This window comes from Gobius niger (assembly GCF_951799975.1).
Source record: "Gobius niger genome assembly, chromosome: 11".
In the NCBI taxonomy this organism is placed as follows: domain Eukaryota; kingdom Metazoa; phylum Chordata; class Actinopteri; order Gobiiformes; family Gobiidae; genus Gobius; species Gobius niger.
This window is the reverse complement of record NC_136862.1, coordinates 20,192,922-20,209,343: the sequence shown is the minus strand read 5'-3', so window position 1 is coordinate 20,209,343 and position 16,422 is coordinate 20,192,922. Positions and strand designations below refer to the sequence as shown.

Genomic DNA, 16,422 nt, shown 5'->3' with positions numbered 1-16,422 from the left:
CACGAGTATCTGTCCCATGCACATTAAACATGTGATCATTACATAAAAAATATGTAGTTGCTTATTATTGTTGTTTTTGTAAAGGGCACTTGTGTTTTACATACTACAGATTCTTGTCTGGGTTATGTGTGGAATGAAGGAAGAACAAACCCCCTACACTGTGAAAGTCTTTGTGTGACTCGAGTCATGTGAAAAGTGCTATACAAATAATTCAAATCCATTAAAAGAGTCAAATTCATACCTGCACAGCGGTGTCAAATCGAGTGCAAAAAGAGTGAAAGATGGAGCAGCACTCCTGGAGCCTGAATGTGGCTGGGTCCTCACAAAAAAACTCTGCCACAGCACTGCTGACTGAATTCAGTCCCTTTAAACAGCGCTCAATATCCGACAACTTTGCATCAGCTCTCTATAAAGTACCAAAGAGAACTGTTAAATCTTTAACCTTAACATATACTAAATAAAAAGATAGCCTCACAATGAGGAACGTCTCCATCTGTTCAAAGAGGTCCGTCTGTCTGCCTGCATAAAGCTTCACTTCCTTGATCTTCTTGACTTCCCTTTGAAAATCTGCCACCACCTCCTCTTTGCACATTCTGTTGGTAAATATTAGTTTCAGACCATACACAATATATATTATGTAATGCTTAATCTCTCACCTGGCAGCCATTCCAATATGCTCGAGTTGAACTGGAAAAGTCAGCAGCTCCCGGTCTATGTCCTCCACTTGCTGTGAGTACAAGTAAATATGTCAATTCAAAAGCCACTGGAATGGAGAGTTTTCCTATACAGGTACATTCATGAAGCACGAACCACTGTTTTAATGTGAAACTAAAAATTTAGACTAAGTGGAAAATCCGCTATATCACCCAGCTCGTATGTCATATGTTTGGTGTGTAGTCGATACCTTCGCCACATAGTGCATGAGGTTCATTCCAGGCTTGTTTGCTTTGGTGTCAGCCAGATTTAGTAAAGTAGTCATCCTGAAGCCAATTGCATTTTCGCTGAATCCTCCCTGAATATTTCAAGCATTGTTTCAGAGTGAGCAGAATCTTTCAAGCGAGAATGTTGAATAGAAACGACAAAATACCAACAGCGTTCATGTAATTTCCAGCCTTCAGCACCAGTTGGATCACAGAATGAAGGTCATCACAGTCGAGCAGCTCTGAAAAGAGAGACAAACATCTAAAGCCAAAATGTCTATTCCAGTCCATTGCACTTCCCAGGGCAAATGCCTAAAGTTACCATTAGCTGCATTGGTTAGTACAGTGACCGAGTGCTTCACCTCCTCCATCAATGGAAAAAACTCCTCCCTCAGCACCATTGCCTTCAGCCGCTCCACATACCTGCACAAACACAGTGACAACCCAAAACACAGCAATCATAATGTGCAATCATAAGTGTGAGAAAAGGATATTTCTATATGAAGTGGCTAAATCAGTAACAGAAATATTACCCAGGTACTTTGACAAGCTGCACCATGAACTGGTCGGCCTCTGGTAACTGTGCAATGTTTCCAGTAAATGAAAGTAGTTTCTTAACCTGCAAAGAAGTTTTAATGCAAGAACCAAAAAACAAAAAAAGAAGTAAATAAATAAATGCATAGATCAAAAAGTGTTACCTCAGTATCCTCTGGAAGCAGTTTACAAAGCTCTTTGAGTTTGCCAGATCCAAAGCGGAGCCAGTTTCCCTGAAAAATGTCCTGGACCATGTCTTTTACTGGCCTAGGATTAAAGCAAATTAGTATACATACAGTATTTCTAAATTGTTTTGTTTTACTTACTCATGCAACAGAGTAAAACGTTATTATTTTTTTTAAATAGGAAAGCCCCACTTGGTATAGTATCAATCTTATAACAATTATAAAACATGATATTCAAATATTTTTAGTGGACCTTGGGCAGAGTGCAGCATCATCTTGATGAGTTAGTGAAACCACAGGAATGACATCCCAAAATAAAAGAGTATATAAAGAAGTAGGTCATTCCAATTCACATTTACACACTTGAGCATAACCGATCTTTGGTGCATGTACTGTAAACGTTCTGTTAATTGTGCTTAGATTTGACTCACCTTTTGAAATGTTTGAGGAAGATGGCGATGTTCATGCTCCTTTTGGAGTCAAGAATAGTGACCTTTAAAAAAAAGAAAAAAAAAACTCAGCAGATTAATGGCCCTGTGCTCGATTTTCTTTTCGTGAAAATTATATTTGTTTTGTCCTCCTTCAGTATGTTGAGTTTATAAATATGCAAAGTAGCCCTGAATGTTGTGTAACAGTCGCATTGAGATGCCTTGTGTACGAAATATATATAAATAAAGTTGCCTTGCATATAAACTCCCCCCGTGAAGAATTGGGATGCTAGAAACTTTGTTTTATTTTGAATGTTGACGGAGTTTGGTCCACATCTAGTAGTGTAAATGTTTCACTTCCTCTTTCACTTTTTTAAACTCAATTATGTAAACAATTACAATTTTATACAGAAACCTTTCCAAACCTAATACAGATAACACCGTATTTGAGGAACCAAATGACATGGGCACTTCCTTCTCCATTTGTGTCTATAAGTTCCTGCATATGTTTCGTACTTCCTAATGCATGTATGTGTCACTGGGCCTTTTTACCTGTGGCTCTTTTGCAATGTCCACGTCATACTTTTTCTGTCCTGGTGTCCTGCGTATTGAAGATTGTTTTTCCACTTGACTGAACAGCTCCTCCATGCTCTGTATGTCCAGTCTGAGTTCTCGTTCAGTCTTTTTAGACGTCCACACATTCTTCTTCCCCAAGACGCGCTGTCTCGGGATGGTGTCCCAGTTGAGCTTCTTCATGGACTTGCGATTGTCCCGAGAGCCAAACGGTTGTGGGACAGCAAAGGCTGGTGGAGGAGGTGGTGGTGGTGGAGGAGGTGGTGGAGGTGGTGGAAGATGAAGTGGAGGTGGTGGAGGTATAAAGAGTGGAGGTGGTAGTAAGAAGGGCGGAAGAGGTGGTGGTAGTAAAAAGGGTGGAGGTGAGGGAGATGGGGGTACTATATTGACAGTGACAAAATTAGATCCTAGGGTAAAGCGTTCCAGTTTCGGCACATCTTTGGGATCTGGTGGGACAGGTGCACGAGGAGAAGAAGACAGGAGTGGAGGAACCACTTCTAGAACATCCTCCGTCTCCATCTCCACCAGAGGGAGGAGGGACAGCTGTAGGGAGTCCCGAGAATGCACGCTCACACCTGAGAAGCAACAAAAGACCACGATAAACATGTTCAGTGATGCATGCTGTATCAAAGAGGAACTTTCATGTGAGAAATGTTGACCTTCCCAAGTTTGATTTTGTAAGTGGGCTACAACGAATCCAAAACGCATTAGGTCAGTTTACACTATGTCACTTTTCATAGTAAATAACGGGTAACAATGCGAGGAGGAAAACACACAATTAGCATGCTAAAAACAGGCCTTGGTAAAATGTCCTTATTCAGCAAACCTTGAACAATGTCACGGCCTTTTTCATTAATAAAAATAAAAACTTACCATGTACATTCTCTGCCAATTTCGAGCAGCCTCGTGCCGCTGGTAGTTTACTCAACTGACGCAAAACAATGAGACTCAGGTGTGGAGCCACTCATCCACCAATCAATTAACAGCTCAGGTAAGCCCCGCCCCTTAGATAGACGCAGGTAAAGAGCAAGGCTGCCCATGATCATTTACGTCATTTTTAGTCTTTATACAATAACATTTCAGACCTACTTTTACTCTTACTTTTGAATTGAACTTTATTGACACAATTACATTCAGAGAAAAAAAAAATACATTCTAAATAAAACTAATATATTATTGTTAAATCCTGTATGCATCGTCAGTATTGTGTGTATGTTGATAATGCTAATGAAGCAATTTGAATACTGACACCATCAGAAATGTAGTACTGTGGATGTTTGTGTAAAAAAAGAAGATACAAGAAGCATTTTGATTAAAACATTAAAACAGAAGAAAAAACTGCACAACACCCCAAGGATTTGCAAATGTTTTTTTTTTTAATATTGTTCCCCCTGATGCGGGAGTTTCCAGGTGGGAAATGAAGACAGATTATCACATAAATCCATAACATTTTCATAAATACCCCTTATGTGCAATCATTAAATCAGTACGACACCGGACTGGCCTACAAAATAATGATTGTTTATTAAAAAAAAAAAAAAAAGAAAATGTGGTTCTCTAGTCAGCAGTGCCTATAATCCTGGAGGAATGACATTTAAAATGGACAACGTTAGTATAACTAAATTATAGACCAGTACACTCCAATTTTCTCACAATTTTGGAAAGATAAACTCACATAATATTGCTGTGAATAGGGTTGATTTTGATACATTGTGCAAGTGGATGCTGAAATTAAGATGATTTCAAAATTCATCCACTAATAGCTTTCTGTTATTAGTCAAAACTCATAAAAACCCAAAGCATGACGCTGACATTTTGCCTGTCCATGCAAGCTCAAAAGGGAGACGATAACTCACACCTTGCGCTTGCTGCCGGTCATGCAAATACAGAGCTGATAAAAAGCTACAGGACTGGCTATAACTGATGGAAATTTGACAACACACCACCTAGACTTGATATGATTCATGTCACAGAGTGTTCATAATATATTATTTGGATAATAGGCAGTATAGATTGTGTTTGTCTGAGGAAATAGTTCATTGTTGGCTTTGATAATGCATGCTACTTCTTATACAAGCTTGTAGTAGTACCAAGTGCAGCATTGTTTTACTTTACAAATCAGCCATCAATGTTCAATGTAGTGATGTACAACAGAACTAATAGGTACATAAAGCTCTAGAAGACATGATATAAACACAGTGTATTTAAACAATTCAGACATTTAGACAAACGTTCATTTTCAACAAGCAGATTGAGGCCACATGTTCCTCCTACTATTCATCTTTATCTATTAGAATAGTCTTTCTGCATTATGGGTCTCTTTGGACAAGTGGAATAAACAAGACAGTGACTGTTTGTACATGGCACATACACATTCTGGCTAAGTTTAATCTCTGTACTGCAGTCAGTGTTGGTGTGGTCATGGCAGCTATATTTCTTTTTAGTATAAACTTCCATTTGAGAATCTGTGCAATAGATTGAAACGACACAAAATATGTAGTGATTTTCTTCCACTGTAAACGATTAAGCCAAGATCTAGGCACCTCACTTGGCAAAATATTCTGCAATGTTGCACTCCAACAAAATACACAACAGTTGATTCAATGTCAATTGTACAGAACTGATTAGTCTGGTGTTGTCACGAAAGAGGATAGATCTTTTTTTAACCTACCTCAAGGTTTTGGAGTGTCTTCATCATAACAATGCACACTAGACACTCATATAGTTTCTGTTTTCATGCTTGCTAGACTGTGACATCACTTGCACAATTTAAAGGTATTGTATTGGGCTATTTCTTTACGCAGGTGTATGTGTTCTATACATCCTATCATTGTCAGTAGAGAGGCACACAGAAATAATATAACAAAAGTATGATTTTTATCAAGTGGTTAGTCACATGTCCATCTACTTCATTAATAGTTTCCATCATTGCACCTTCTGTGGCTAAGTAGGCGTGATTCTGCCTCATATAGGGGATATAGACCACTTCATACAGTAGCTGGAATAATATAGTCACAATATTGACTAACTAGAGAGCAACAGGGGAAGGAAAGTATTGGATAAAGCACACTTAAGGGGTTAGAGTGAAAAAATAGGGAGAGTTAGAGGCACTAAAAGCCCCCATAACTGTCCACGACACTGGCCACTTGGTAAACAGCTGGTTCGTCCATTCATCAGAAATACCCTGCTTCTTCGTGTCCTCATCTCTCACACTCCTTCAATCGCTCGGTCGTTTGTTCTACTTAAGTCTTTCAGCACAGTTTCTGCCTCCTGCGTTTCCACGGCAGCGGTCCTCATTCCGTTATCTGGGGGTCCGACAGGTGATACGTTCCTAGTTGTGGAAGGAGGGGGGTGGATTGGGGTCACTGCTCTTCCAACCAGGAGGGTTTGTCTGCCCCCGGTGGCCGAAGCTTGATATTGAACTGTCTCAGCGTCTGCTCGAGCTGCTGCTGGTTCCCCGCGAAATACGCCGAGATGGCATTGTGGAAGAGGAGGAGCTGCTTGTGCATCACCTTGACCTGGAGAAAAGGAGAAGATGTTACGCGTTTGTAAAAGAAAGTCACTTATGTACAAAACCGAGCTTTCAAAGATTCTCAGTGGGGTCAAGGTCTGGACTCTGTGGTGACCGATCAGGGGCGGACTGGGACTGAAAAACGGACCTGGACTTTGAACAGCCCGGCCCATATTAGCGTAAATGCGACACTTCCACAAAGACAAATTGCAACCTCTTGCCGAGTGCATTTTCTCAGTTCGGCTTTACCCAAATCTAAAATCTCTTCGACTGGAGAGCAACAGTATAACGCCTCATTTGAAAGCGAGGATGTACAAAAGTGATTGCAACTTTCTGCCGTATTTTTGTGGCTTTTTCATTCCTTTTTTGTGGCTTTGTTGCGATGTTTTCGTCATATTTTTGTCAATTTTTTGTTGTGTTTTCGTCACATTTTGGTAAATTTGTAGTCGTTTTTTTGTCACTTTTTCGTCACTTATTTGTCCATTTTTTGTTGTGTTTTTGTCACTTTTTCGGCACATTTTTGTTCTGTTTTCATCCTCGTTTTTGTCACTTTTTGATATTTTTCTTTGAGGCTTTTAGGTTTGGGTAAAGCTCGGGTTAAGGTGGGGGCTAAGAGGTTAACGAGAAAACTGAGAGGCCAGATTGTGCTCTTCCAGAATGGACATATGGCCAGTCCGCCCCTGTGGCCAATCAATGTGAAATTGATGTCTCATGCTCCCTGAAACATTGTCATCTCGGCATGTGCCAATGCCATAAAGAAAGAGGCAGAGCCGCTAAATTAATTTGCCCGAAGTCTCAACAACTGTACTGTAAACATGTGGGAGCTTGGATCAATCCATAAACCTCCCTGATGATTATTTATATACTGCATAAGGTTTCTTTAGCTGCAAACCTTATTTTCCTCCAGAAACTTGAGCTTGATGGTGACGTCAGAACGGAGTCTTTCATATTTGTCTTTCTGAATCTGATACTGTTGCTGAGCAGTTTCAATGCGGGCTACAGTCACTGCGTCCCTTGGTCCCGCACTCAGCTCCTCTAGGTCTGTCCGGTAGGCATCAAACTCCAGTCTGAAGAGACAGATGAGGGTTCATGTCATGTAACAGTATCTGTACAAGAAAAATGTAAGGAGAAAGACTTACCTGGCATTTTCATACATCTTTATTGTCATCAAAGTATCCTCCATAGTTTTATTCACCAGTGTATTGATACTGGATACAAAGAAGTTAACAGCGCCAAGCAAAGTCTCTCCATTCTTACAAAGGAGCTTCTGTGTTTCTGCATTATACCCAAATTCATCCTGTAAAAAGCAACATTTTGTAATTCAAACATCATACAGTAAATGTTTTTTTATTCTACATTTAGATCTGAATCCTTACCCTTAGCTCTGGGGATTTCTGGCTGAGGTCGGCAAAGGTGTCCCCTAAAGCGTGCTGTGTCTGCACCATGTTGTAGAAGTGGTTGGTCAGCGCTCGGGCCAGTCGCAGCACGCTCTCATATTTCCTCTTCGTGTCTCTTAAGACTTCAATTTGAGCCTCCAGTTCAAGGTCCACAGTCCGGGACCCTCGACCAAAACGCTCCGAGATCATCTGTTTCGTACACTAACAACAATAAAGGTGGAAATAAATCAGTAAGTCATCCACAAAGAACGTCCAAGAGTCCAAGAGATGTACCTAACCATCCAATACTTCCTTTTTGTTTAGTAAATAAGACTTGTAAAACACTAGACTGAACACAAGGGGGAGTATGGAGACCAAATCAGCCTGTTTAGACTAGTCTCTTCAGATTCCCAATGCAATATAGAATCCAGTATACCGAAAACCTAGGTATACATAAAAAAAAATCCTACATTTTTGACTTGGACAGGTGAAAATTGATTTGGCGTTTTGGCACTTTCTAGACATAATAAAAATCTTGAAACAGTTGAGCTTGACAGTAAATATAACACTGTACCTTGTATGTGTTGAGACCCCACTTCTTCACTTGCTCAATTTTCTCCACAGCCACTCCTTTGGTCGCCTCCTCACCCGTCATAGAAGAGCTGCTGCTGCTGTGATTCATGTTGGGACCTAGTGGGGAAGGACAATAGAAATAACAGTAAGACAAAAACAGGCTCTATATAAACTAGAAAAGCTATTATAACCAACAAAGATGAAGAGATAATTATTTTTCCACCACCAGCGAATCATCAGATCAGAAAAGCAGCGTTCATTTACATTTCCTGTAAAACTAAAAATCATCGAGGGCAGCAACTAATGATTACTTTTCTAGATGACTACAATTATTTTCTATATTAATCAATGAATTTTTCATAAAATATCACAACTTGCTGATAAAGCGATGGTGCACTGAAGACACCTCCCCTCACCGAATGTCCAACTTTACGCACGGTATATTCATGGTCCAGCTTGAAGCAAACCATTAACTTTACTTAATCATATATTTATTTGCTGAATTAACTTCTGTTATTTGTAGAATATAGATAGAACTTCTGTTATTTGTGTTTCAACAAAGTAGTTCATTAGTGTGTGCACTGTATACATAAGTTATATGAACACATAAATAAATACAAATGCTGACATAAATCCTGCTCTGAATGAGATAAAACATTCTTTATCTTATCTGATAGTTAAATTAGCCGATTATATCGCATCAATTAATTAGGAGCGATTAATCCGATTTACTTATTTTTGCACTAAATCACAAAGTGTAAGTTATAACACAGAGGCTCCATGTACTAAATGAACAGGTCCTGATGGTATTCAGAGTTGACTTGACTCCCAGTACCTTGATATTGATGGGACTGACTTAAGTGGCGGGTGAGCGGGGGAACACTATTTCTTCTGGCCTTCATACGCAGATCTGGACGGAGGGTGGGCAATAGGGAAAAGAGGCCAAACATAAGGGTTCAGATATTGTATGAAAAGTGGGGTTTGGAATCGGGTTTGAAATTAGTATAATTTTCAATGTCCAGGTATTTGGGAGGTCGGGATGGGGAGGGGATAATATTTTCAAAAAATTATTGGTCACGCAGAAGATCGTGAGGAAGTGGGAAACAGGCAAATAATGAAAAATGAATAGGACAAAGTGAACAAAAGGAGATGGGTGGGAGGGAGTGATGCAAAGAGAGGACAAGAGATGAAAAGACAATGTTTAGTGCACAACACTGAAGACAAATGAAGACAAATGAATCATGGGAATATGGAGATTGCATTTATGTATTACTATTACTGTTGCTAAAAGATTATACTCTTTTCATTTAAAGTCACACTGCTGCATAATATTCTATCCAAGCACAAATTATGGAGTTCAGAGACTCGCTCCCAGCAAACCAAGTGCCATTAATTGAAAAGAAATCCTGAGTAGCTTCCCAAATGTATCCGACATTGCCCACAAAGCAAAGAGAGTTTTGTTTTGAAAAGAAACTGGTGTCAAATTTGCAAAGTGAACAGAAGCGTTCTCTAGTAAATTAAATAAGTGTAATGAGCCACCTATTCCCGTCACTTCAATCCTTTTATAAAACTCTGCATTGTAGCGTATGGCAGGCCCTGGGAAAGAGAGCAACAGCATTTCAGATCATCGCCATCATGCAATTTAAGATGAAAAGTGATTTCTTTAAAAACATGCAAATGATAAGAAATTGAATCATATGTTACGGCATAAAACATCAATCAATCAATCAATCAATCAAAACTTTATTTATAAAGCGCTTTTCATACAAAGTGCTTTACAGATTAAAAGCAGTTCCCGCCCACCCAACCACCCACTCTTCCAAACAGACAACACTGCTCACCCCCCCCCCCCCCCCCCCCTCCCCATAGCCACACACACACACGCAGCCACACACACACACGCAGCCACACACACACACGCAGCCACACACACACACATACACGATGAAATAATGGACGTAGTGCTGAGTCTGGGTACAGATGAACCAGGTAAGGAAATGCCATCAGAGGAGCCGTCTGCACCGGGAGCGGTACATCAGCCACAGCCACAGGGCACCACCACCGGACACCCAGCGGAGGTGCAGCAGAAACACCACACCTCCATCCGGGCACCCAGAGGACAGCGCCCACACAGCCACAGCCAACCACCGCTCCCGGGGCAGAGGGCTCCCTCAGAGGAAACACTGGAAATTCTGAAATTTGCAAAACTGCAATATACAAATAACAACATTAGAATAATAAAAACATATATATAAAACTACCTAAAAACTAGTATAATAAGATAATTATGAAACATAAATAATAATACAAATAATAATAAAAATAACTGAATAAATAAGTAAGTAGAAATCAGCTAAAAGCTAAGCTAAAAAGGTGGGTCTTGAGCCTGCTCTTAAAAACATGAACGTTCTCTGCAGCCCTGAGCTCCTCCGGCAGGTCGTTCCAGAGGCGAGGGCCGTAATATATATGTTGACTTTAGGAATAACAAGGAGACCTCTGCCAGAGGAGCGAAGGGGCCGTGAAGGTTCATAGGGTAAAAGCAGTTCTGAGAGATAAGAAGGACCAAGACCATTAAGACATTTAAAAACCATTAAAAGAACTTTAACATCGATCCTGAAACACACGGGGAGCCAATGCAGCGATTCTAAAACCGGTGTAATGTAACATGTCGACAGGCCACAATTTAGAAAAGGGAACACTGATAACACAAGAAGAAAGACACTTACCTGTGATGGAGCTGGTTGGGATGATGCCCTCAGCTGTGCCTCCGTAGCCGCCCGATACGATACTGGTCTCGTTGAGATTGGGGCCTGAAACCATCACCTGCTGCAAATCCTGCACAATTTGAAGAAGTAAAAAAAGTCGATTACATACAATGGCAAATAGTAAAACGTTATGAACAATATGGGGACACTAGGGTTAGCAGGGTTAGTCTCAAATTAAGCATTAGACGAGTTCAGAACCAGAAAAAGGCAAAAAAAAAAAAAAAAGCAACAATCTATCTTCTCCTGGCCATCAAATACCTATCCCCTATTGGATTATTTTTAATGTTTTACTTCTTTCTTGTGTCATCGCTTTCAAATCAGATATGAAAAGTGTTTTAAAGTCAAACTGTCTTACTGTATTTGGCTACTTCCAGGAAACTTGCACTGAACTGAGAGTATAATGGGGACACGTCACAAGAATGTTGTGTAAAGGAGGGGAAGTTTCCGTTTTTTGTGGACAAAGCACACAGTTGCAACACTTGTCTTGCAAAAGAGTAGCTGCCATCAGAAGTCAAAGACACATATATGCCGATACAATGACATATATGCACCGTATTTTCCGGACTATAAGTCACACTTTTTCCTAGTTTGGCTGGGGGTGCGACTTATATATCAAAATAATTTCACATGTTTGTTACTTTCCCACTGACAGCTGCTAGAGGGCGCTCTAGGCTTGTGTACCAGTATCTGCTACTCTTGTATCACTGAAGATTTAAAAAACGGTAATCGAGCAGCAGAGAGAAAGTTTGGAATGAGCGAGAAACTTGTGAGGGACTGGCGTAAAGCGGAGGTTACTCTTACTGCTTGTACTGCTAGATACGCCTCCATGACCAGGTAGTAGCTACGGCTGGTGCGACTTACACTCCGGAGAGACTTATATGTTTTTTGTTTCTTCATTATGCATTTTTTGGGCTGGTGCGACTTATAGTCCGGAAAATATGGTATTCTTACTTAAAAAAGTTCTTCTGTAATTAATTAGAAATTGTTGTGCTAAGCTTCTTTTCCTTTGCACAACTAAAGTTATTAAATACAACAAAGTAATGACAAAAGCATCAGTATTAGTAGACCAGTGTATTAGTGAAATGTTCATTTAACCAACACCAGCTACAATTCAGGAAACACCCAAGTGCCAGCACACACACAAAAGCTAGATTACATGATGATGAATTAAAACAAAGGCACTGATGAGTTACTATTGCCTACTATCTACAGCTAGAGTTAGTAGGAGTAGAACTACAACAGTGGTTTGCCGTATTGAGGATGAAGCCACTTGCGGTCAAACCACAGCCCACAGTGCATTGCACACACCAACAGAAACACACAGATGGATATGGCCTGCTCACCCTGGATCCTCGGGAGCTGCCTACCTTCTCACCTAAGCTCCACTGCCGTTTAGCAGCCTGTGCACAGATGAGGAAGGAGCAAAATCAACAAACGTGGCAACAGAAAATATGGCAATAGAACGAAAGCAAAGATGTCTAAATCAAAACAGTGAAAGAGAGTCTAAATGAAAGACTTTATACACAGAGATCTTAATTCAATAGTTGCATCCAATAATACAGCTTTTTTTTCTGACAGAATGGTCTAAAATCGTGATTCACTGGTGGTTGTAATAATTGCTCTTTTTGCTCACAAAGCATTGCATGCAAAAGCAGGTATTTACTGGCATTTTAAGCATCACTACATAGTAAATGGATGAACTTGACGACACTTGTTTCTGAATGTTTCCTACAGAGAAGAACATCATGTTTCTCAGTGTGGGACAGAGCTGAGTCAGGCGGATGCACTCGGCTAATACTGAGGCAGCTTTAAAAGTTCAGAAAAAGTAGGGCAGCTTCAAGCACTTCAATATAATCTTTGCTCTTATTGGAGTCTGTGCAGTTTGGGCTTAAATGATCAGGAAAACGAAAATAGATGCCATCAGAAGTTAAGTGTGTGTCAGCTGGAACTTAATATTAATTAAAAATGTCTCTGCTTCATTAAAGCAATTCACTTTATTTTGTTATTAAGTTTCAAATTGGAGAAGAAGCTAGAAATAGGACTGGGGACAGTTTAATGGCACTACTATCTCAACAAGTTAAAGTCCCAGCACACAACACATGATGAAACAAACTGGCTTTGAGATTGTTATTAACGATGACGATCCTTTAAAGGAAAATACTGACTAAAACTTTACTTTTGCACATTTTGACGTTTTACGCTGTGTTAGCGTCAGATGGAAGACCTTTGATTCTGCGATGTACTGGTCTGGCATCTTACAGTATGGATATTGTGTCACCCATTTGTGATAAAGAAAATATTTAACCACTTGCACTGAAAAACTGTAATTGCATCCGGTCCTGACCTCGAGTATCAAATGAAAGAGACAAAGCCATGCAGGGCTGGCAGAGACTCTACTTTAATAGTCAGTCCCATCAGTGCAGAGCTTAGTGCCAGTGCTGTAGGTGGCTGTTTCTGCCTGAATGAGCACAGAGCCGATATAAATCTGTTTTCTGAGGCTTTCACTCAAGGACACAGCTTTGGCCAGTTTCAGAGTAATTGCAGCGTTACCATGGCGACTGGTTAATATCCAGCCCCAAACTGGTCTCGTTCATCCACAGTAAAGCCAGGTTTAAAGACATGTGGAGGGAGTGCAGTGTGTTAGGTAAACATGAAGATTAGCAGCTGCTGGATCCTCCAGGATGTTAGCTCCGTTTATCTAAGGAGTGTCCCAAGATGCAACATTACAGAGGACCAGTTCAACTCGAATGGCCCTGCAGTTTCACCTACACTCAGTGTGCCATCACGCCTGGTTATAACAAGAGTGACATGTACTGTGGAAAGAAGCTACTGTCGAGTGGAGGTGAATGGTGTTTCAGTGCAACTTTCATATAACTATCAGGACCTCTTCCATTTGGATTATGATGTAATCGGATCACTGTATAGCCCTGTATATGACGTATTGACCAGTCTGTAATATAATCATTATACGTCAACCCCCGGGTCTGACAGTGAGAATGCAGTTCAACATGAAGAGCAGACTCCAGAGCCGGCACTGACAGCTGGACTACAACTTCCAAATTCCCAACAGAGCTTTTCCACACGAGAAAAGCAGCTCAACACACACCAAGTGCACACTGAGCGTTTGAGATGTCAAAAACCACATACAAAATCATCACTGGATAATCAGTAGTCGCGACTGACCTGCTCCAAGCCGTCGTCCTCTGGCAGTGTCCCTGTGTCTCCATTACTGTTGATGGGAATCTCCATAGTGGCTGCTTTACTCATTATGCTATCTGTCATAATGCACCAGCTCTGGAAAGCCAAAAGGATACAACATAACACCACATGATGCACTAGAAATCCAATCAAAATTGCAATATAAATGGTCAGAAAATGTGAAACTGCCAAACCCTGCACTTGTACAACACATACTTTCTGAAATGCACATATTCGTGTATTTTTTTACCATTTAAAGTGTGCATTAAATTATAAGTTATTAGTCCTGGAAAAGAGTTAAGATGGGCTACTGCAAGAAGAGAGACAGACATTACGCAAATCGCCGGACACCGAGGTTGATGTAGATTTCAAAGAGCTCTCACTAAGTAAAAATAGCTCCAACAAAAAATAGACGCTGCTACGATAATGAATCGACAGTTCATGGGGACGCTAATCTTTACAGCTCAGTTACACAGACAAATGTAAGGGCACATACGACAAGGACCTCTATGGGAACAAGTCCACATGGTCGCAACATCTATCCGTGGCAACAGAGCTTGAGTCATAGATCAAACAATCCTCACACACGGAGGATGGATAAATAAGTGAGTGTGTGTTACCCGTGACTGATTGTTTAGGGGGTGTAACGCCTGTCTAAACGTCTGTGCATATTTCGCGAGGTATTCCTGTGACTATTTTAAATAAACTCAATGAAAACAAATAATGAGCAACAGACACTACCACACAAACATATGTGAGGTGATTTATGTTATCTGTAGCTAAAGGTGGAATGTGAGAACAAGAAAATCCTTCTCATCAATGATTCCTGTTTGTGATGTGTACTTTGTGAACCCTTTGGTTAAAACATAACTATGAGGTGAAAACGATAGAAGCTGAAGCTTAAACTGGTTCACATTTCCTCAGAGCACATTTACTAACTGCTGCTGCCACGTTGCAACATTAGCAGTTTTAATAGCAGTGCATAGTATGAAATTATATATTACAGCTACACACAGGCCTTCGTTAAAGCCAGTGACACGTAATGGGTTATTTCACACTGACTACGAGTAGATCTATAAAGTCACAATACTGTTCTTATCTGCATTTGAACTATGCCCCGACCTGGATGTTTCAACCTGTTTCAAAGTTTCAAAGTTATACGGAGGACTTTTTGAACAAAACGTCTATAAGTGACTTATAGTAGATCCTATAATAGATTAAAACATGTGGTTAATTTAAAGCACACAACTATGCCAACACTGCCATGTGTGTCTATAATACGCTGTATGGCACAGGGCTGTACGCACTGGATAACCTGAGCAGGTGCAGAAGGCGCACAGGTGCGCATTTGTGCGCTCCAGTGCGCGCATCTCCTCCGACTGCGCCTCACACAGAGAAATGTGCAGACACTAACATGAAGCAAATGTTAAATTGATTTTATACGTGGAAGAAATTACAATACAGCCCTTTCAGGAGAGGGAGAGGATTTTGCTTCGTGGGCCTGTCTGCACATAACACAGCAGCTGTTAGAACAGAGTCCACTTTCTCCGCTTACAGATATACATAAACTTACTTTATTGAATTAAATCATCTGCTGTTATTGTTTACGTAACATAATTGTATATCAGGATTGTTACTCGGTGCAGAAACTACTGATTTCCCCCGGAAAGCCCTTACCGGTGTTTGGTCCAGTCGGAGCAGCTCTTCGGGAGGCTAGCTAACGAGCTAATGAGCTAACAGCCGCGCATCCCACTCCAGGTGCTGCGCGTGTTTGTTATTCCGGGGAAACACGGACTGTGGGAGACAACACAGATCACGTTTGTGCGAGTGCCCGTTTGTGAAAGCTGTAAGGAATGTCTGTCATAAGAGTGGTCCTTAGACACTTCGGAAATAATCCTCTATCTTGTGTTGAACATGGCCAGGAATGAACGCTTTACGGAACTGACGAAACGCAGGAATTCATTTGGGAGACGCGCAGTGACGCACGATCGTGAATGGTTCGTAATGCTTCACTCTGTGATGTCGATAATTCCACTATCAACAGGGTTACAACCCGAAACGACAATAGCAATAAATGCAAACAGTCCACACAGCAGTATTTTAACTCGTTGAAACTTGTTACTGAGGTTTTGTTCATATTGTGAGTATACACAGTGAGTGGTCTTCTGCGCAGTGGTCCTGAGATCAGACATCTTTGGAACATAGGCATACACAAAAATAAATAATGAACCCAAGCTCTCACGTTAAGCTTCCTTCCTTCTCTAACAATCAGAAATCTTAAAAAAAAATAAAAAAAATAAACAGCAACACAACCACATGGCCAGACTACAGAAATAAGAAAGAAAAAACAACAACACTT

The 16,422-nt window shown here is 40.6% G+C and overlaps 1 protein-coding gene across 3 annotated transcripts; it reads right to left on the bottom strand.

The window, feature by feature from the left end:
• Window positions 1–3,962: 3,962 nt before the first annotated feature.
• Window positions 3,963–16,032, bottom strand: arfip2b (ADP-ribosylation factor interacting protein 2b). Of its 3 annotated transcripts, XM_079565867.1 has the most exons (10): window positions 15,741–16,032; window positions 14,049–14,159; window positions 12,209–12,265; window positions 10,827–10,935; window positions 8,927–9,010; window positions 8,102–8,217; window positions 7,528–7,749; window positions 7,291–7,448; window positions 7,044–7,218; window positions 3,963–6,158 (listed from the first exon to the last, which is right to left on the bottom strand). In XM_079565867.1, the coding sequence occupies exons 2-10, from the start codon at window positions 14,145–14,147 to the stop codon at window positions 6,003–6,005; spliced, it is 1,176 nt and encodes a 391-aa protein (XP_079421993.1). In that variant the 5' UTR covers window positions 14,148–14,159; window positions 15,741–16,032; the 3' UTR covers window positions 3,963–6,002. The 3 variants fall into 3 exon arrangements, with proteins under 3 accessions (XP_079421993.1, XP_079421992.1, XP_079421994.1); XM_079565866.1 differs by lacking the exon at window positions 8,927–9,010 and having other exon boundaries at window positions 3,966–6,158; window positions 15,741–16,030; XM_079565868.1 differs by lacking the exons at window positions 8,927–9,010; window positions 12,209–12,265 and having other exon boundaries at window positions 3,967–6,158; window positions 15,741–16,029.
• Between the last annotated feature and the right edge of the window lie 390 nt (window positions 16,033–16,422).